Source organism: Notamacropus eugenii, chromosome 5 (genome assembly GCF_028372415.1).
Source record: "Notamacropus eugenii isolate mMacEug1 chromosome 5, mMacEug1.pri_v2, whole genome shotgun sequence".
Classification (NCBI taxonomy): Eukaryota; Metazoa; Chordata; class Mammalia; order Diprotodontia; family Macropodidae; genus Notamacropus; species Notamacropus eugenii.
The window spans coordinates 336,688,367-336,710,966 of NC_092876.1; the positions used below are offsets into that span (position 1 = coordinate 336,688,367).

The 22,600-nt window shown below is 40.2% G+C and overlaps 1 protein-coding gene across 4 annotated transcripts in view; it reads left to right on the top strand.

Annotated features, from left to right (window-relative positions):
- LOC140506482 (deoxyribodipyrimidine photo-lyase) overlaps window positions 1–22,600 on the top strand; it is a 28,006-nt gene that overhangs the window by 2,520 nt on the left and 2,886 nt on the right. For 2 of the 4 annotated variants that reach the window (XM_072613714.1, XM_072613715.1), the window contains exons 2-10: window positions 1,011–1,222; window positions 2,569–2,921; window positions 3,056–3,201; window positions 4,617–4,799; window positions 6,138–6,296; window positions 9,308–9,506; window positions 11,613–11,765; window positions 19,916–20,037; window positions 20,522–20,681. In XM_072613714.1, coding sequence (XP_072469815.1) covers window positions 1,215–1,222; window positions 2,569–2,921; window positions 3,056–3,201; window positions 4,617–4,799; window positions 6,138–6,296; window positions 9,308–9,506; window positions 11,613–11,765; window positions 19,916–20,037; window positions 20,522–20,681 — 1,483 coding nt within the window. In that variant the 5' untranslated portion in view covers window positions 1,011–1,214. The remainder of the gene's footprint in view (window positions 1–1,010; window positions 1,223–2,568; window positions 2,922–3,055; window positions 3,202–4,616; window positions 4,800–6,137; window positions 6,297–9,307; window positions 9,507–11,612; window positions 11,766–19,915; window positions 20,038–20,521; window positions 20,682–22,600) is intronic. The other 2 variants (XM_072613716.1, XM_072613717.1) reach the window with 1 other exon arrangement.

A 22,600-nucleotide genomic window follows, 5' to 3' on the forward strand; every position in this document is an offset into this window, starting at 1 on the left:
GTCCCCTTTAGGGAAGGGTTTGGGGGTGAAGAAGAGACTAGAGATATCTCTTCTGTCTCTCTTGAGCCATACGGCAACACCCCCACCATATTTGGAGGGGGAAATAGTCCTTGCAACAAATTTTCAGAATTATCTTAGCTTCAAAGTTAAACCTCATTTTATAACCGAGGTCTGATAAAAAGCACTTTACATCAGAGATTAATACTCACCTAAAGAAACATCTTGAGCCTCTTTTCCTCCCTTCCCAACATTTCTTTCACTCATTTTTCCTCTCATTTTCCTTTCTTATACCTACTTTTTTGTCATTTCCCTTTTTTTTAACTTCTACCTCAGCCTCATAACACACCATTATATTAAACCCTTTAATACCTTTATGAATCTGTGATCTCAGTAATGTGGGCACTTTTTCTCCTGGGCCAGATTACTGCCTGTCTTTCCTTCTCATGCTGAGATTTTTGGCCTTGTCACTGGTAAATGCCTCAGAGAAAATCTGCCAAGTATACTTCCTTTAAGTCTGTTTTTTAACATTTTTTGAATACCAGTACTGTTCTCTTCTGCCCATCAGGTACTCTACGTCTTGATATACAATCAACCAACTCCTTTTCTGAGCAAATATTTCTTTGGTGATACCTTTCAAATGAAATATAAAAGTCTTCTGTTCCCTCTTTTTCTATTTTGAAAGCAGGCAAATGTTTTATACTTATCTAAAAATAATAATAACTAACCTCCACATTATGGACGTTATCCCCTTTGATCCTTACATCAATCCAATGACATAGGTGTTATAGGTATTATACTCATTTTAGGAATGAGAAAACTGAGGTGTAGAGAGCCGGTCATGTGCCTGTCACCACACAGCTAGTAGCAAAGGCAGAATTCAAAATCAAGTCCTTCTTGACTTTACCATTCTGCTTTTCGATGATAGCTTTTATTTCTAAAGCACTCTAAAATGTCCTAAATTTCCTTACACTGAAGTAGGAAGTGCAAATATCATTATTTCCGTTTTATAGATGAAGAAATGGAGGCTTCTCTGAGAGGGACTTTGGGTTCTGGATGTCTCTGGACCAGAGAGTTCGTGGTCTGGGTAGTTGGAGTAAAGTTCCTTCAGTGAGTGGTTCTAAAGTGCTTTGTGTCTGCCTTCATGAGGATCTGAATTGTTTGGCCCCAGTTTCCCTCCCTCCTCTAACCCTCTGCAGATAATTGAGCCTTCCTTTATGCTCAGGTGAGTAAGTATGTAAGGCTAGACTTAACTCCAAATTCAGATTGAAGCTACTTTTTTTCTTCCCCTTTATGTGACTTCTGAATAATTACACCTCCCTTCCTCAAAAGAAAAAAAGAAAGAATTATTTTTCTTATCTCTGCTTAAAAAAAGTTAGTTTTTTTTTAATTGTTCAACTGATAAAGCAGTTGTTAAAGACTTAGATTACAAGTCATAAAAAGACTAGAGATTGCCTTGGGACATTCCCTTGGACAGACTGCCAGAAACCTGGATTGACCTGGAAGGGAGTTGCACAGGCTGTCCCCTATCCCTTAAATACTCTCCCTCCTAACCTCAGATTCTTAGAATGAATAGCTTCCTTTAAGTTTGTTATGGTTGTTAAGTTGTTTCTGACTTGTGACCCCATTTGGGGTTGTCTTGGCAAAGATACTGAAGTGCTTTACCACTTTGCCATTTCTTTCTCCAGCTCATTTGATAGATAAGGAAACTGAGGCAAGTGGGGTTAATTGACTTGCCCAGGGTCAGATAGCTAGTGTCTGAGGCTGGATTTGAACTCAGGTCTTCCTGACACCAGGCCCAGAACTCTATATACTGTGTCACATAGCTGTCCCTAGGCTTTCTTTAAGACATAGTACAAATACCACCTCTTACGGGGGATTTTTCCTGGTCCCTCAGGTGGTAGTTCCTTCTGTTCTAAGGCTACTTTCCATCTACTCTTTTATTTCATATGAACCAAATTGTGTGTGTACATATATGTGTATATGTGTTTGTACATATATACATACATGTGTATTACCTTCCTGGTTATAATATTACCTTCCTGATTATAATGTAGTATTGTATTTAATGTTGTATATAATTGTCAAGGACTATCTTTGCCTTTTCTTTGTATGCCCAAGTTTAGCATAGTGTTTGGCATATAAATACGTCCTTCATAAATGTTCTTAGTTGATTGATTGTTTGAAATAGGGAGAATTATCATTGGTCTTGAAGGCAGTGATAAGAGTTTGTGTATTGTCTTCTTAGATTTGAAATGCTTCTTGCTAGGGCACTTGCCATATAGCTCTTCTGTTGCAGACTAAGGAAGCTGGATATTTTTCCAAACCACCTAGGGAAATGTATGACCATGTATACATTATTTTTCAAGGGCGGGGGTGAAGGATTGGCATAGAGGCACCCAAATTAGCTCAGTTGGATTTGCCCAGAGAATTGAGATTTATAGCTCAAGTGATCATACGAATCCACCCAGCCACTAGCTGAGGAGAGACAGTTCAATAAGATTTCACACTCATTATCACAAATTCCCTTTTATTTTGTCTAACCCCACTCCTGTATATTTTTATTCCCAGAATAAAAGGCATAAGACCCACCATGGACCCCAAAAAGAGGAGCCACAGTACTGGTGGTGAGCCAGAGAACATGGAAAGCCAAGAGAGTAAAGCCAAGAGGAAGCCACTCCAGAAACACCAATTCAGCAAGAGCAATGTGGTTCAGAAAGACGAAGAAGATAAGAGAGAGGGAGAGAAAAAGGGAGCCGAGGGCCTGCAGGAAGCAGTGAGGCAATCCAGGCTCCGGACGGCTCCTTCTGTGCTGGAATTTCGCTTTAATAAACAACGAGTGAGACTCATCTCCCAGGACTGCCACCTGCAGGACCAGTCCCAGGCCTTTGTGTACTGGATGTCCCGGGACCAGAGAGTGCAAGGTCTGGGCAGATGGAGATGGGTTAGGGAGGTGGGGTTCCCTTGGTGAGTGCTTCTCTGGGTTTGACATCTGCCTTCATGGGCATCTGAATTGTTTTAACTTCAATTTCCCTCTCTCCTTTATCCTTTTTCGCAGATAATTGGGCATTCCTTTATGCCCAGAGATTGGCCCTGAAACAGAAGCTGCCCCTGCATGTCTGCTTTTGCCTTGCCCCCTGCTTCCTGGGTGCCACCATCCGCCATTATGACTTCATGCTTCGTGGCCTGGAAGAAGTAGCAGAGGTGAATGGGAAAGGGCAATATGGAGGAACTGGAACAGAAATTAGTGGTCTCTGTAGCTCCTTTGGGGTGCAATAGCGATTTTCATTCATTTAATAACTGTAAAATGCCTACTGTGTACAGAGCTCTGTACATAGGAGAAAGCAGGGGAGGGAACAAGTATTTAGCAGCTGCCTACTATGTGCCCAGTACTGTGCTAAATATTTTGCAAGTATCATCTCATTTAATACCACCCAAATACCCTAGAAGGTAGGTGTTATCATTCACATTTTACAATTGCAGAAACAGGCAGAAAAAGGTTAAGTTACTTACCTGGGGTTACACAAGTAATGTCTGAGGCTGGATTTGGATTCAGGTCTTCCTGACTATAGGCCCCAGTATGCCACTAGCTGCCCACGTTATGTGTACACATGCACACGTGCGCATATGTGTGTGTGTGTGTGTATGTGTGTGTGTTTTCAGGGTAGGGAGTAGGAGATTGGAATACAAAAGTTATTAAGTATGGAGTAGACAGAGGCAGCTTGGTGGCATAGTGGACCAGGCTTACAGTTAGGAAGACTCACCTTCCTGAGTTCAGACCTGGCCCCAGACCCTTATTAGCTGGTGACCCTAAGCAAGCTACTTGACCCTGTTTGTCTCAGTTTTCTCATCTGTAAAATGAGCTAGAGAAGGAGATGGAAAACCACTCCAGTAACTTTGCCAAAAGAACCTCCAAATGTGGGGTCACAAAAAGTCACACACAGCTGGAACAACTGAACAGCAACCAAAAAAAAAAAGCCAATGGAGTAGAAAGAACATTATTGACTGTAAAATGAGAGAACCTGGGTTCAGATCCTACCTAACTGTGTGACCCTAGCCAAGTCACTTAACTTGTTTGGGTTTCAGTTTCCTCATCTGAAAAACAAGGGAGTCTGGACCAGATGTTTCCTTTGAGCTCTTAATCTAGGCTTCTGTGATCCTCATACATGGCTCATGCCCTCATTTAGTAAGTTTACACACAGTAATTTTAAAATTTTAATTTTAAAGCACAGAAGTGAATACAGAAAACATAAGAGTAAGAAATTGTGATATGAGATTGGAGAAAATTCAGGATCTAAAGAAGGCTACCTGGAGAGGGTGACATTTGTATTAGGTGTTAAAAACCAGGTGGGATTTTAGGAGGTGGAGGTGGGAGATATGGTCATTCTGACTAAAGGCATAAACCAGGAAACATCCGGATAGCAGTTGGTCCCCTTTGGCCCTAGCCCTAGTGCTCATGGAGAATAAGAATCAGAGATGATTCCTGGAGAGGGAGGAAGGTACCAGGTGGTGGAGCAAATGACAGGCTAAGGAGTTTGAGCATGCGAGAGATACAGGATTGTGGGGAAATCTTGTCCTGACTTGGTCTGGAGTGGGGCCCTTTCATCTCTTTGTTGCAGGAGTGTGAGAAGCTATGCATCCCCTTCCACCTGCTTCTAGGCCTGCCAAAGGATGTCCTCCCTGCCTTCGTGCAAACACATAGCATTGGTGGCCTAGTAACTGACTTCTCCCCTCTGCTTCACCACATCCAGTGGGTGAAGGATGTCCAGGATGCACTGCCAAGGCAGGTGCCCTTTGTACAGGTAGGTGCCTATAATAAAATAGTATCACTTGTAAGGGTCCGTTGAACCTGTCTTTCTTAACATGAATGAAATGCTAAGTCAGAAAATAAGGACTTGTATGCCATACAGTAGAACAGAGACCTGAATTTTGCCCTCCATCATTGTCTTTGGTTATTCATAATGTTTAGGTCTAAAGGGGTGGGAGATTGGAGTCAAGGGGCTTGTCCAGCAGCCATAAGTAGTTTCCCTTCTTGGAGGAGATCAAGTACCATAAGTCTGGATGATTACTCAAGTCTTTGAGATAAAAGTGGGAAATCCCCAGAATGGTGGGGATTTGCCAATTCAGCAACTCCAAGTTTGTTTTCCCTTGGCAGGGGACAGGGGACTCCAAACCACAGTGTTGTGTTGTGAATCTGGAGGATTAGATGACGCTGGGGAAAGTTGTAGGAAAGTTGTAATCATAACAGGGGCAGAATTGTGTGGGTTGCTATGAGTAGGCTGTGAAGTAGATAGAGTGCTGGGCCTGGAGTCAGGAAGACTTCTCTTCCTGAGTTCAAATTTGGCTTCAGACACTTACTAGCTGTGTGACCCTGGGCGAGTCACTTAACCCTGTTTGCCTCAGTTTCCTCATCTATAAAATGAACTGGAAAAGGAAATGGCAAACCACTCCAGTATCTTTGCCAAGAAAACCCCACATTGGGTCAAAAAAGTTGGACACAAGTGAGCAAATGTGCTAGTGAATATTTAACAACTGACTCTCTAGAGAAAAAAAGTACACGACATCCTTCTAGATTTGATCTGCATTGTTAACATTTTCTCCACTACTTTATTGAGTCTAAACAATCAGCAAAACAATTTATCAAGCCCTGATTTATAGCATTTGCTAATTTCCAAGATAGAAACGCTCACACTGAAAACTTAACAATTGGTTCCAATTTTATCTGGCTCCAACACATCCTGAGTTTTATATGTTTGTTGGTTTTGCTGAAATGCTTTTTTTTTTTCCTTATTTCTTCTTAAATCTTTTCTACCAAGGATGGTTTGCTGCATGCTGGAGGAGGGGAAGGATTTATTCAAAAATGAAGATGTTGTAAAAGCAAAAATTATCAATAAAGTAAGATTAAAGATAAAAAAAAGTAGGAGTTTTCTCTGAGATTTCCATAGGCTAATAGAGGCTAGCAGACAACAACTTGATACAGGAGGAAACTATGATTCTTTTTTAGGATCTTGAACATGAACACAGCAATAGGTATTTGCTGACTAGTTGATGTGTACGGAGCACTATACAAGGCATTGTAGGGTGTAGGAGGTCTGGTTTCTGCCCACAGGGAGTTTATAATTCCCTTGGTTCTTCCTCAGGTAGATGCTCACAACATTGTTCCATGCTGGGTAGCCTCTGACAAGCAGGAATATGGGGCTCGAACCATCCGACACAAGATCCATGACCGGCTTCCCCATTTTCTTACTGAGTTTCCCCCTGTTATATGTCATCCATATACTTCAAACGTTCAGGCTGAGGTAAGATATGCCCATACCTTCAGAGAGGGCCAGACTTGGGCTGAGGAGGGTCTAGTGAAGGATTCAGAGACCCTTCTTGTAAATTGTTTTTTGAAGACAACATGAGAAACTGAGGCACCAGACACTGACATAATGGGTACTGGGAAAAGCTTAGCGGCAAAGCCCTGGAGTTACTCTTGCAAGTGACTATGGTATACAGCCTCATGATGTGTCTGCCCAGAATAGAATTGCCCACAGAACTGGGATTTCTCTGCCTGCTTCTCTGAAGTCCTGACCCTGCTCAGGTCAGACCATATCACATATTCAGTATCTTAATTCTTAAGTACCCACTATGTGACAAGCACTGTGCTAGGCACTGGGGATACAGTTCCCCCAAAAAATCTTTATTGGCAAGGAATTTACATCCTAATGAGAGAATAAATATATCAGGAATTTATACAAAGAAATTCAAGATAGTTTGGGAGGGAGGGTACTAGTAGTTGAAAGAGATGAGGGGGAGTAAGGATGAAGGGGGGGAGGGAGAGAGGAAAACAGAGTGAGTAAAGAGAGAGAAAGAAAAGAAAGGAGAAAGTGAGAAAAGCCAAAGTGAAAGAGAAAAAGGAAGAGGGTGAGAAAAGAATGAGAGAAACAGAAAATACATAGATTAGCATATGTGCCCGGTATTGAGCTAAGTACTAGAGTTATAAGTAAAAGGAAGGAAGTTGGTCTTCTGGGAGTGTGCACTCTAATGGAAAAAGAGAACGCAGAAAGGAGAGTCAGAAAGGGGGGGCCGTTGTGGTGGTGGGGAAGTCAGGGGGGGCTTTCTCAGCAAAGTAAGGCAACTTGGAGAATGAAGTTGAAGGTTAACATGGTATAGAGATTTCTCTGAAAGGCTTTATGTAGATGGGGTGCTTAAAGGGAAATGAGCAGAACCAGAAGGACGTTGTGTGATGATCAACTTTGCTCTACTCCGCAATACAGCAATCCAACACAGTTCCGAAGGACTTAGGTTGAAAATAATTTTGTCCTACTCTCAAGCAAGAATTGATGGAATATGAATGCAGATCAAAGCATCCTTTTTTTTACTTTTTCTTGGGAGTTTTTTGGTCTGTTTTCCTTTGCAACATGGCTAATATGGAAATATGCTTTATGTGACTATGCATTATAATCTACCTTCTCAGTGAGGGGGGAGGAGAGAGAGAAAATTTGGAACTCAATTTTTAAAAACATTAGTTGTTTTTACATGTCATTGGAAAAAATAAAATATAAAATTTTTTTTGGAAAGAAAAGGGGAGTGATTAAATCGCTGAGTCTAGAAGAAAGTCTAGAAGAAAGAGAGGTGAAGAAGGAGTTATTCTAGGTGTGAGGGATGGCCAGTTCAATGGCAAAGACAAATGTGTGAAGATTAGAGAGTACCAAGTTTCCTGGATTGTAACATGCAGAAAATGCAGTAATATATTGATATAAATTTTATTTATAAAGTGTATAATGTATATAAACAAAAATTTTAATAATAATCAGTATAAATAATTTAAAATAAAAAAGGCTGGAAAGAGCAGTTGGGAGCAGGTTGCAAAGGACTTTAAAAGTCAAAGAGAAGTTTCTGCTTTTTTTCCTTAAGACACTAGGGAGCCAGAGAAGTTGAATGAGCAAGGGAATGATACAGTCAGACCTCAGTTTAAGGAAATCACTTTGGCTGCAGTGGTATAGGATATACTTGAAATGAGGACAGATCCAAGGTAGGGAGACCAATTAGGACATTGCTTCTGTATTCTAGGCAAGGGGTGGTAAGGGCTCTAATTAAAGTCATTGCTGTGGACAGAGAGAAGGGGTTGGTATTATGAGAGGTATTATGGCAGGATTTGGCAGCTGATTGGATTATGTGAGTTGTGAGAGAGAGTGAGACATTGAGAATGATGCTCATGCTATGAGCTTGGGAGATTTGGAAGAAGGGAGGTGTCTGAGGTTTCATTCAGGTCTTCGTGCACCTTTTAGGAGCAGCATGGACAAGCTGGAGAGCAGCTGGTGAGCAAGATAGTAAGGGCACTTGAAGTTGGGGTCATTTGAAGGAAATGAGGCTATCTAGCCTAAGGAGGTTATTTGGGTTTGGGGAAGAGGGGAAACATGTCATCTGTCTTAAGATATTTGAAAGACTATCATATGGGAGAAGGATTAGACTCATTCTTCGGAGTGACTTAGTACAAAAACACTGGATTTGGAGTCAGGCTTCAGTTCTAAAGCTGATTCAGTTCCTTCTTACCTGTGTGGCTTTGGGCAGGTTACTTCAACCTCTGTGAGGTTCAGTTTCCTCATCTGTCAAATAAGGGAGCTGGATAAATAATCCCCATAGTCCTTTCTAGCTCTAGACCTGTGACTCTAAATTGCACCTAGGTAGATTTAAGTCAGTCTAAATAAAGGCTTTTTAACATTTATAACTGTCCCAAAGTGGAGCAGGCTACCAAGGGATAACTTACATTCCTTATTTCTAGAAGTCTTCAAGGGGAGGCTGGATGACCACCAACTACTAGTCAGGGTAGTTTCTGTTCAGGTTGAACAGGACCTCTGAGGTCCTTTCCAACTCTGAGATTTTATGATTCTCTCCTCTAGGGGAGTATCCATCTTTTGAGTGAATGAATAAAAAAGTATTTATTAAGCATTTATTATCTACCAAACACAGCTAGATCCTAGAAATACAGAAAGAAAAAATAAGACAGTCATGGGGTAAGGAGGGGAAGTGTGAGAAGGAGGTGAGAGAGAAAATAGATTTTTTTCATTAAAAAAATTGAATTAAAAAAAAAAGTTAAAAAAAATTATAGATAATTCCTGCTCTCAAGGATCTCACAGTCTAACTGAAGAAGACAACCCAGTGAAAGCCAGCTGTGGAGAGGATGGAAAAGCCCCTGAGTCCTGAGGGTACATCAGAAGGGCAGATGGCAAGACCCCGGGAGGCCTTAGGCTAGTCAGGTCTGCGTGCTGTAGATGGGAAGGATGTAACTGTAAGCACCATTTCTCATTCCCCTTCCTGAGCACAGCCTGTGGACTGGAATGGCTGCCGGGCAGGACTGCAGGTGGATCGATCCGTGAAGGAGGTGTCCTGGGCCAAGCCAGGCACTGCCTCAGGTCTGACCATGTTGCAGTCCTTCATTGCTGAGAGACTCCCATACTTTGGATCTGACCGAAACAACCCCAACAAGGATGCGCTCAGCAACCTCTCCCCCTGGTTCCACTTTGGTGAGCTTTCATTTTAATTTTCTTTTCTTCCTCTCACTTTATTAGGACCTCACAATTTCATTCTCTCATCACTTGACTGGCTGTAGAATAGGGTTTCTTAAACTTAATCTGTAATCTTTTTAAAAATTGTTTTTGGTAACTGTATTTCAGGATAATTGGTTTTCCTTGTAATCCTATGTATTTTATTTTAGGTTTTTGAAAACATGGTTCTTCAAAATTAAAAAAAAAAGAATACTAAAGTTATATTTGTGATATCTGTTTGATGAATTTCAAACTTGCTGACTATATAATTATATATTATATGCAACATATAAACAATTTAGCTATTAAAAATAAAGCATAAAAAACCATTCTTCAAAATTAAAAAATATTAGTTATATTTGTGATTTCTATTTAATGAGTTTCAAGCAGCTTGCTCGCTGTATAATTATATATTAACAAAAATATACCATAATTGTTCTTTGAAATAAAAAGATAAGTATTACATTTATGATTTCTATTTGATTAGTTTCAAACCTTCTAGCTACATAATTATGTATTATACATGTAATGCTAACAATTATAACTTAAAAGCATTCTTCAAAATTAAAAAAGAATAAATTATATTTATGATTTCCATTTGATTAGTTTCAAACTTACTAAATATATGTAATGTATAATATATGAACAATTATAATAGTTTAAAATTTTAAAAATAAAGCCATGGTTCTTCAAAATTTAAAAAAAATGTTAGTTACATTTATTATTTTTGTTTGATTAGTTTCACACTGGATAGTTACATAATTATATATTATATAAGTAATCTATAATGTATTAACAATTATGACTGTTAAAAATAAAAACATTGTTCTGAGAAGGGTCCATAGGCTTCCCCAGACTGCCAGAGGAATCCAGAACGCAAAAGAGCTTATGAAGTTTCTTTTCTAGAAGATGGGTGGTGGAGAGAGGACCACATTACCTCATTTTAAGATTCAAATATCCTTTCTGTTACTTTCTATATGTGACTGTGATCTCTATTGTAGGCTCCTAAGGTCATCAATTTAGAGCTGGAAGAGACCTTAAGGACTGAGTCTAAACCTTTCATTATACAGATGAGGGAACGGAGGATGAAAAAGCTAAATGACTCCGTAGGAATGTAGAGTTAAGGCTGCAAGTAACGGAAGGAAGCAACATTGGAAGTCATCGAGTCTAGCCCTTCTTTGGACAGATGGCAAAATTGAGATCCAAAGATCAATGCCTAAAACCACACTGCTAGTAAGACAGGATTAGAACCCAAGTCTTCCTGATTCTAAGGCTAGTGTTTTATCCATAACACAGTGTTGCTCCACAAACACTCCATCTGTTCTCTTGGCACTGGTATTTACAAAACATCTGTTGTACAGTTGACCTTCTGCCAGGTTGGAATTTGTGTGACACAGAATTGGACTTGGAGCCAGGGAGACCTGCATTTGTGTGACCCTGGGCAATCAGTAAAACTGCCTCAGTTTCCTCATCTGTAAAGTAGAGATGATAATAATAGCACATACCTCCCAGAGTTATGAGGATAAAATGAGATAATAGTTGTAAAGTGCTTAGCGTAGAGTATGGCACATAGTAAGCACTTATATAGATATTAGCCATGATGATGATACAGATGATGCATGGACTCAGAGTCAGGAAGACCTGCATTCGAATCCTGCCTTAGATACCAGCAGGGTGACCCTAGCAAATCAGTTAACCTCTCTGACCCTCCGTTTTCTCATCTGTAAAATAAGGGTGCTGGACTCTTAAGTTCCCAACATGTTCTAAATCCATGAGTTTCTGCCATGGTGGACAGCCAAGTATTTAAGAACCAATTTATAGGAAAGGTGACTCAGGGAGAGGGAGATATGTGAGAGGAAGCTGAATTGGATTTAAAACTGTGCAGTAATCCTATGTTTAGTGATGTCTTTATAGAGAGACATGAGGAGTCAAGGACTGACCTGCCTACGTATGCTGGGTGTCTCTAGGGTGGTGGGGAGCTAGGGTGCTTCTCTGCCCACTTGAGACTAGCCTAGTTTCCCAAATTATTTTTTTTTTATTTTCTCCCATCTCTGGTGTCCTAACTTTCTTCTACTATCCCACTAGGGCAAGTCTCAGTTCAGCGGGCCATTCTGGAAGTGCAGAAACATCGAAGCCGGTACCCAGATTCTGTGACTAACTTTGTGGAAGAGGCTGTGGTGAGGAGGGAGCTGGCAGACAATTTTTGCTTCTACAATAAGAACTATGACAAGTTAGAAGGTAAATACCACCCCTCAAACCCTTATATGGGAATGGAGGAGTTTGGGAAATCAGTACTGCCTAATCAAATGAGATAATAATATTTGTGAAAGGCTTTGCACAATACCTGTCATATAGTAGGAGTGTCATAACTGCTATTCTCTCCCGTCCAAATGCCATATACTATTCCCCTTTGCCTTCTCCTGTGGTCCCACCCCGCAGCCGTGATCACCTTCATGTCTTCTTTCTCCACTTGTTCAGTTTATCTCTTTTGATCTAGATCCAGACTTTTAATAACTCAGCCTAAGATTAGGTTAATTGCGTTTTAGCATATGTTTCATACTATGGGCCTTAATGAAGAACTTGTAGACAAATAAGATTCTCAGGTTGGTTTCTTTTCACATGAACCGTTGTTGAGTCAGATCTCTGCCACTGTGTCCTAGTGCCATTTATTTTTTAAGCCTAACCATGGAACTTTTCATTTATTGCTTTTGGTTTCAGCCTATCATTGTAATCTATTGATTATTCTGAATTTTGATTTTGTGATTCAATGATTCATTATTGCTTTCAGCTTTGCATCATCTGTACATTTAGTGAGTGTGCTATGTAGGTTATCTTCTAAGTTGGCAAAAGTTTTGAACAGGATAGGTCCAAGGAGAGAAGCACTTTATTAAGCCTCCCTCCAGATTGTCATGAGTTCAAAAGTTTCTGGAATCTTTCCTCTCCCTCTTTTAAAAATTGGGACATCATTTATCTAGTATATTCATTTTCTTTCTCCCTCTTTCTCTCCTAAGTTAAAAAAAATTCATGCATCTCTTCCCCTCCCCCCTTTAATTTCAAGCAAATTTTTAAAAATCCCTTAATGCATAGCTACATAGTCCACCAAAATAATTTCCCACATTAGCCGTCTTCCAATACCGCATTTTAAGTTCATCACTTCTATATCAGGAGGTGAATGGCACACTTCTTCAAGCTTTTGGATGCCCCAGTAGGAGGATACCTCCTTGTTTTCCGATTTGGGGCTGCTATAAAAAGAGTGGCTTTAAATATTTTTGTGCATAAGGTTTTTTTCTTCTTTTATTTCTTTTGAGGTGTAATCCTAGCAGTGGGGTCAAAATGTGTGGCATCATTTGCTAAGTTTCCTGGCAAAATTCCAAGTTGCTTTCCAAAATGATTGGACCTATTCACAGCTGTCAGACATTTTTCATTTTCCTGTTTTGCCATCTTTTCCAGTCTGATACATGTGAGATGGAACTTCAAATTAAAGTTACTTTAATTTGCATGTCTCTGATTATTAGTGATTTAGAGCATTTTTATACTGTAGCTTATAGCTCTTCCTTTGAAAACTGTCTCATCATTCCCTTTGACCAAGCTGTTGGTCAAAGCTCTGGGGCATGGGTCTTATAGTCTTATAAATTTAATCAGTTCCTTATATATCTTAAAGACCTTTATCAAAGAAATTTGTTTCAAAGATTTTTCCCAGTCAGCTGTTTACCTTCTAATTTTTGCTATATTAGATGTGTTTATGTAAAGAAATTTTAATTGTATATAATCAGTAATCAGCAAACATTAAGAGCCTACTGTGTGCCAGACATTGTGCCGAGAGGCTCTCTCTCACTTGTTGAGTCATGAACTCTTCCCCATCTGTAGATCTGAAAGGTAATTTCTTCCTTGCTGTCCTCTGATTTGTTTACGTTATGATTTTAAAACTAAGTCATGTATCCATTTGGAGTTTATCTTGGCATATAGTACGAGATGTTAGTCTAAACCTGATTTCTGCCCCAGTTTTCCCAGCTTTTTTTTTTTTGCAAATAGTGGGTTGTTTCCCCAGTAACTAAGGAGAATATAGTGTTTAACATATTTTTTAGCCTACTTTCTAAGTTTGTACTTAAAATGTTTGTATTAATGTTGACTAGGGATAGTGGTAGGTAAGTTTCTCTGCTTTGTCTCTCCTGGTTTAGGCATCAAGACTATATTCTTTTCTTATTATTAAGTTTGTATAGTATTGGAATTAATTGTTATTGGAGTGTTTGATAGAATTCATTTGTAGATTCCATATATAGTCTTGGAGTTTTTTTTTCTTTAGGAGTTAATTTATGGCTTGTTCAATTTGTTTTTCTGATATTATACTATTTAAGTATTTCTTCTTTTGTTAATGTGATTATTATCAAACTATATCTTTAAGTTATCAATTTTGTTAGCTTATAATTAGGCAAAATAGTTTCTAATAATTCCTTTATTTCCAATTCAGTTGCTGCAAATTCTGCTTTTTCATTTTATGAACATTGTTTTTCTTTGTTGTTTTTTTAAATCATATTTGCTGTTTATCTCTTGTTTTTTTTAAACCCTAGTTCTGTTTATCAATTCACTGTTCTTTTTGCTTTCAATTTTGTTAATCATTCCTTCTTTAATTTTCAGAATTTGTAGTTTGTAACTTAATTGGGGATTTTTTTATTTGTTGTGGTTCACTTTTTTTTTATTAAATGCTAAATTCACTGATTCCTTTTTTGTAAATTTTTAAATTTTAAACTTAAATACAAAATGAGAAAAGAAAAACAATTGCCAAGTGTACAGCAGACTGTAAAAGAGGATTCAATATGAAACAGTCTTTATGCCCCAACACATGGTCAGTTATTGTAAAGGTGTTATGTTTGGCTGGAAATATAAATTCCATTCTGTTTCTATTCAGTATTTGCTTGAAATATGTCATCTGTAACTTTTTCTGAAGTTCTATTCAGATTTCTAACTTCTTTGTTGTTTATCTCTTGGTTAGCTTTATCTAAATCTGAAAGGGGCACATTAGGTTCCTCTACAGTTATACTTTTATTATCTATTTCTCCCTCCAATTTGATGAAATTTTCCTTTATAGACATATATATATATGTTACATATTGATATTGGTTCACTACCTTTGGTGTCCTTAAGCATAATATAATTTCACTGTTTATAGTCATTCACTGTAGCTTTGTATGAAATCATGATTTCTACCCATGATTGTTTGAGTTCTTCTGATTTTGCTCCAACCTCTCATTTTTCACTGTGAATTTTTTTGTTTTGTGTGCATTTCTTGCGATCAACATAGTCAGGTTCTGCTTCCTTATCTGTTACTCTTTCCTTATCTTTTGGGTAAATTCATCCCATTCATAAATTTGTCAGTTGTGTATTTCCTTCCATTCTGTCTTCCTGTAAATTCTCCTCCCTTTCTTCCCATAATTAGGAAGGTGCTAGAAGAGCAGGAATTTATTTGTGATCTTATAAATGAAACAGTCTGTTCCTTCTGTTATAGATCTCCTTACTCCACCCTCCATACTAAGTTTTTACTCTTTCATCCTTTTTTTTCATCTTTCCTCCCAACATTTGAGATTGCTTTGCTTACCCATCCTATTTGTCCTTGTTCTTTCTGATTTCCTTTTCCACATATTTCTATACAGAGGTTTCTTTGTATCAGGAGGGGGAGAGTTAATTGTATTTAATCTTCCTTTATCCAGTTCAGATGAAAATAGAAATTCATGGGATGCCTGTTCACTTCAGTCCTTTAGCCATGGCTGTACACTCTTCATCTTAAGCAATCCTGTTATGCAGTACCAATCTCCTTTTCCTTCTTCCTCCTTTTTCCCCCTAGTACAGTCTCCTGTCTTTCCTATTTTTTCTTCTCCCAAAACCACAAAAATAGAATAAGAATACCCATAGACTATATCATTTTAATTTTTCTCTAGGACTCTTAAATATGTTAAGATTCTGAAAAGACAGTTTTTTTCTTTATCTCTCTTTTGACTTGGAAACAATTCCTCCCCACATATTTCCTTTCATTTATGCAATGGTGCATACCTTTCTGTGTTTCTCTGGGTACTTTCTATTTCTAAATGTCTACTCAGTTCTGATGTTTTCATCAGGAATGCTTATTTCATTAAAGGGCTATTTTTCTCTTGTATATTTAGTTTTGTGAGATAGGTTTTCCTTGGTTGTAAGTGTCTCTTGCCTTTTGGAATACCATGTTCCAAACTCTTCTTTCATTTATAATGGCAGCTGTTAAGTCTTATGTAATCTTTGTTGTGGCTCCCTGTATTTGAATTCCTCCTTTTTGGCTACTTGGAGTGTATTTTCTCTGGGCTGGAAGCTCTGGGTTTTGGTTATGATGTCTCTAGGGAGGTTTCATTTGGGGATATCTTTTTTGGAAGCAATTGGTAGAATCCCAGTTTTCACTTTGCTCTCTATTTCTACGATTTCTGGACAGTTTTCATTTATAACTTCATAAAATATAATATCTAGACTTTTTTCTGATCATAACTTTCAGATAGTCTGACAATTCTAGATCGTCTCTTGCTTGGATCTGCTTTTCAGGCCATTTGTTTTTAATACTATATTTCTTAGGTTTTCTTGTTTTTTTTGTTTTCAGTATTTTGGTTTTGCAGTGATATTTGCTGTTGTATCATTGAGTCGTTGTTTTCTGCATGGCTTATTCTAATTTTCAGGGCATTCAGTTCTTGTGGGAGGATTCCTGCTGTCTGTTTCCTTGTCAGTCTTTCCTTCCTACCTTTTCAATTCTCGTTTCGTTTTCTTTAGGTACTCTTCCAATTTGTGGCCAGGACATTTTTTTTCTCTGAAGCTTTCTTGGATTTGTGGGGTGGAACTCCTCTTCAGGGTTTACCTGAAGAATGTGTCTCATAACAAGTTATTTCTTTATGGTGTTCAGTTTTCCTTGGTTTGCTCCATGGGAGGACACTTGATCAAGTTCTGCAGCAGAATGGGGTGTACAAGGGCCTGACCAATCCTGAATGTAGTGGGCCTGACCAGGACCTTTTTTCAAGGGACTCTGTGTTGTGCTCTGCCTGGGGGCCTCCTGTTATCATGGACCTCCAGGGCTTCTCCCTTGTAGGATACTCCTGGGGTACTTCTCTCTGGGACTAGAATCACAGGTTACTCTAATGCTGGGCACGCACCATGGGCTCCAGGCACTGCTCAGACTGGATTTTGCGCAGGGACCTTCTGCCACAGCTTGGCTCAGGTCACTGATGCCCTGCAGGACCCTGCCTGGAGTTCCCTGAGGCTGCTCCCTCTGCTGGGACCCAACCAGCTCCAGGCTCTGTTTTGGGGGAGTACTGGGTTGGATCCAAAATGCCTTGAGACTGCTCCCTCCTGAGCTAGGCCTAGGTAGCTTGTCAGCTCCAGCTTTAGAAAACGCTTGGGCTTAGCTGGATTCAGCCTCTTAAGAGCCCAGGCAGGGGTTGCTGGAACTGCTGCAGGAGCCCTCTGCCCACCCAGCTTGTCAATCCTAAGATATGTGCAAGACTCAGTAGAGCACAGTGGTGATTGTTTCTATTGCTTAGGAGAATGGTGTGTCTCTAAACCCCTATAGAGTGTTCGAGGGGGATGTCCCACAGTCCTCTCCATTGCCTGTAAGATCTGTATTTCTTCATTGACCACACATTCTCAAAAATTGTTGACAAAAATCATTGACTCTCAAGTTTGAAGATTATCTAGTCTAAATGAAACTTGATTTAGATTCTCCTCCATAAGAACTCCCACATAAAGAAACCCCTCTACCAATGCTAATCTCATCTTCTCTGCAACTGGTAGTCTTAGAGGATTGTCTAGAGCACTGAGAGGTCTGCCAAGGTCACATAACTAGTATCAGATATTGGACTTGAACCCATGTCTCTCTGACCACAGTGCCACACTCTTATCATAATGATTATGTGACATTTATAAGCTGTGTGGATAGAGAGCCATCCTCAAAGCCAGGAAGACCTGGTTTAAGTCCCCCCTCAAAATCAGATTGATCATATGAACCAGGTCAAGTCATTTAACCCCTCAGTAGTTTTTGATCTGCATTGGTAGAGGAAATTGAGTCACTGGGAATTCCCTATCCCTGTGAAATCACAGGTCTAATCAGAAACAACTGGCATTCCTGTAGCACTTTGGAGTTTGCAGAGCATGTGACATATATTATCTCATCTGAGCCTTACATCAACCCTTTGAGCTGATTTTACAGCTGAGGAAACTGAGGTTGAGAGGGGGAAAGACACTTGCCCAGGGTAACACAGCCAGCCAGCATCAGCCAGGATACCTCAACCAGTCATTATCCAGACTTCTCATGAAGACTTCCAGAGACACACAATTTCCTGAGGCAACAGCCTTCCATCCTGGCACAGCTCCTTATTTATAGCCAAGCAGAGACAGAATTCACTTTAAAAGCTGTAAGGTACATCTCCTTGTTATTCCAAATTGATTTAAGTGCGTTCATAATAATAGCCTTTCCAGACTTTCCATCCTTCTGAAGCCTCTCTGTAAACCCTCTTCTCTCTCTTTGCACATGAATTTGGCTCGATTCTCTCAGTAATCTGGGAGACACTGGTCATGATCGTCCACATTTTTGTCTCTGTCTCCATCAGGTCATACTAGGGGGTCCGTGCCATGATCTCACCTTGTATTTCTAGCCTCTTGTTCACTTGCTTTTCCCTTGTGTCTAACTCTTCATGGCCCCATTTGAAGTTTTCTTGGTGGAGATAATGAAGTGGTTTGCCATTTCCTTCTCCAGTTTATTTTATGGGTGAGGAAACTGAGGCAAGCAGGGTTAAGTGATTGGCCCAGGGTCACACAAAGCTAGTAGTTGTCTGAGGTCAGATTGGAACTCAGAAAGATGAGCCTATCTTGATTCCAAGTCCAACATGTTGTGTGCTATGGCGCCACCTAGCGGCCCCATTTCTCTCTCACTATTCCTCTTACAGGGACCCCAGGCTCTAGACACATAGTACTACAAATTTTCTGGAACACATTCTGTACTTTCCTGTCCCCACCTTTGAGGGGGGGGATCATAAAACTGTGTTTATAACCTAGAAGGACTGTTCTTATCTGATGGATGTATTAGTTGATTCCAGAGAGGAGTCGTCAGTTGCATTCACACTTCTCTATGATCTGATTAGGTGGTGAAGCAGAAGGAAATTTCTAGACCTGGAGTGAAGACCAGAGTTTCAATCCAGCCCCAGACACTAGATTATCTCAAAGGTCCCTTAGTTCTAATTCTATGGTTTCTCTGTCTCTCCTCTCTCATCCTTCTCTCTCAATATGTGTGTATACATGTACATATAATACATGTACATGTATATGTATGTGTACATATATAATACGTGTGTGTGTGTGTAATATTTTCTGTTGTAACATTGTATGATATGTGCATATACGTTCATTTTTGAGGCAGCTAGGTGGCTCAGGGCCAGCCAAGTGGTGCAGTGGATAGAGTGCTGGGCCTGGAATCAGGAAGACTCAACTTCTTGAGTTCAGATCTGGCCTCAGACACTATCTGTGTGTTAAGACACTTAACCTTGCCTGCCTCAGTTTCCTCATTTGTAAAATGAGCTGGAGAAGGAAATGGAAAACCACTTCAGTATCTTTGCCAAGAAAACCTCAAATGGGGTCATGAAGAGTTAGACACAGCTGAAAAACAATAACAGACATTTCAGCCAGCTTAATCGGATGAGAAATAGCACCTCTTAATTATCCAGTTTCTGAAATGCCAAGTCCCTTTGTTTGTTTTTCGCCAGTTTGCTGTTTTACTAATGCCCAAAAGCACTGAGTATGATCAGAAAAATAGGACGTTATGCTTATGGGGCTTGTGGGAAGGTAGATTAAAATGAATGGTTAAAAACTCAGTAATTATAATGACCAAACTTATCTAGGAAGAAGAGATTTTTTAAAATGTTCTTCCCACTCATTTTTGCAGAGGTGGGGGCCCATGGATATGAAACATTAGATACATTGTCACACTCATTTGATATGTTGGTTAGTTTTGCTGAACTACTTTCTCTCCCCCCCCCCCCACCCACTCTTTTTATTTATTCTTTTAAAAGGGATAGCTCCCTCGATAGGGGAAGAAGTGGGGGAGGGATGTATTTGGAAATGAAACTGTAAAAATAAAATGTATCCCTGAATGTGGAACTTGAGGGTTTGCTTTTCTCCCTTCCATTCACGTGGATCATTGAAAGCTGATGGTGCATATGGTGGAGAGAGAACAAACTGATTAAAAAGTATCTTTGGGCTGGTAAATTCTTGGCATTTCATCATAAGATGGCCTTTCCTCCTCCTCCCACAGAGAACCATTGGAGAGTAGGTGGCTGAGGCTTAAGGGAGGGAAGGGGAGAGAGAACTAACAGGGGAGTATTGTTCATCTCCAGGTGCTTATGATTGGGCCCAAACCACTCTGAGGCTCCATGCCAAGGACAAGAGACCCCATCTGTACTCCTTGGAACAGCTGGAGTCTGGAAAGACACATGACCCGCTCTGGAATGCTGCGCAGGTACTCTGCCTACCCAGGGTCATGTACCCATTCCCTTTCTACACCTCCACTCTTCCTAAACCTGGGTGAGGCACAGCAAACTGGGTGACTCCCAGACTGGGTTGACAGGGATACCATAGAGGGGTCTATACTCAGTATGACCTCATTCCTCCAGTCCTGTTTTCCAGTGAAACTTGTCAGACATAAACGTCCCTTCTGAGAGACAAGGAACAGACGCAGGGGGACACAAGGATATGCTTGTTTTCATACCTGCCAGAGATAAAAAGGTCATCAAAGCTTATTGAGAGACTTCTATCTGTCCTCAAGGAAATCTGCACCACTGTGCTAACTTTCACCTTTGATTTTCTTCGGACCTATTTACCCAGAGTGCAGAGACATGGCTCTCTCTCTTCTCAAAGGGATTGTCCGGTTGAAGTCAGGATGGCCAACTGAAGCCTGCATAGCATACACAGCTATTTTATAGTATTTATTTTTCTTCCTGAAGATGCAGATGGTGAAGGAAGGAAAGATGCATGGATTCCTCCGAATGTACTGGGCCAAGAAGATTCTGGAGTGGACCCGCTCCCCTGAGGAAGCACTAGAGTTTGCTATCTATCTCAATGACCGGTTTCAGCTGGATGGCTGGGATCCCAATGGCTATGTAGGTAAGGACAGTTATTGGTTAGCTAGGAAGAGATTGTGCAGAGCAGGGCCCAGGAGTCCTGAAGGTTGATCCCTTTGGGGTCCCCTGTTTTACCATAAAAGAGCACTGCTTCATTTGGAAAAATGGCTCAGAGTGGAACTTAAGTGATAGGTGATAGAGGAACTATTTCTTAGGTCAGGGAAGGGAAGGAGGGAGGGTGGGAGGGAAGGAAGAAGAGAAGGAAGGGAAGGAGGAAAGAAGCAGAATGGAAGGAAATGGGGGAGATGGAAGGGTAACTGGAGGGAAGGAAAGAAGGGAGAAGGAAAGGAGGGGGAAATGAAGGGAGGGAGGAAGCCAGGCACTGTATTAAGCAGTTTACACATCTCATTTTATCCTCACAATATCCCTGAGAAGTAGGGTCTTTTATTTTCACCATTTTACAGTTGAGGAAATGGAGGAGGACAGAACTTAAGTCACTGGTCCAAGATCAAAGAGCTAGTCAGTGTCTGAGGCTGGATTTGAACTCCTACTGACTCCAGGCCCTGTTCTCTGAGAGGAAAAATGCCCAAGGGCAGAAAGGTATAGGGCAGTTAAGTATAGGCTTGTAGAGTTAGAGCTGGAAGATCTGAGAGACTTTCTGGTCCAACCATTTGATTTCACAGATGAGGAAAGCAAGGCCAGAAGTCTAAATGACTTGCCCAGAGGCCACCAGGTAGTAAGAGGTAAAGAGTTTGAACTCCAGTTTGTGACTCCAAATCTGTATCCCACTAGAAGGAGACTGGGCTAGTGCTGTCAAGCTGATCATTTCATTCCTGGCTCCCCACTGTGCCTGCTGTTTCCTATAGCTAATTCTCCATGGATCATGTCCAAAAAGACCTGCAGACACTTCCTAACTTCCAGCCTCTACACCAAGGGTTCTCCACCTTTCTGTATGTCTTTGATTCCTCCGGCATTCTCTTGAAGTGTGCAGATCCCTTCTCACAATGTTTTTAAATGCACATAATAAAATGCTTAAGTCACAAAGGATACCAAAGGTTAGTGAGAATAAAGATGCGATTTTTTTTTCTCATTCAGATTCATGGACTATCTGAAATCTAGCCACGGACCCCAGATTAAAAACCCCTTACATCAAATTTGTATTTGATTTATATCAAATGAGTTAACATGTACAAAGGGCTTCTCAAACCTTAGAGTGATATATAAATGGTAGCTGTTGTTCTGTCGTTATTGGTGTTGGTGCTCTTATATGTCGGTAGTAGTGGCCACAGAAACGTTTTTCCCTGTCTTCTTCCCCTACATGGATTTACAGAATTCAGGCCTCTAGCCTGGTGACATCTTTTTTTTTTAATTATATTTTTAATTAACAGGCATCTATTTTCTCTCCCTCATCCCCATATGGGGAAAAAAGAAAAACAAAATCCTTATAACAGATGTGCATAGTCAAACAAAACCAGTTCCCACTTTGGCTGCGTCCAAAAATGAGTAGGTGACACCTTTGGGCCTCTGATTCTTCCTGCACTTGAATTCCCTATCTTTGCTAATAACTTTTCTCATCTGCTGATTAGATAAGCAAGTCATGGATAAAGCTGTTAGGCAAAGGGCCTAAAATGGATTCCCAAGGCCCTCTGCTCAAGAAGGGGAAGGGTAAGGGCAGGGACTGAGCATTTATATAGTGCCTGCTATTTGCAAGGCACTATGCTGAGTGCTTTTTTATAATTATCTCATTTGATCATCACAGCTATGCTATGAGGTAGGTGCTGTATTATCCTCATTTTACAATTGAGGAAACTAATGCAAACAGGTTAAGTGACTTGCCCCATGGTCACAGTGTCTGAAGCTGGATTTGAACTAGGATGTCCCTGACTCTAGGACCAGCACTGTATGCACTGTGGTACCTACTTACCATAATCCCCTTTCAAGTTGAATTGGAATCAATAATGC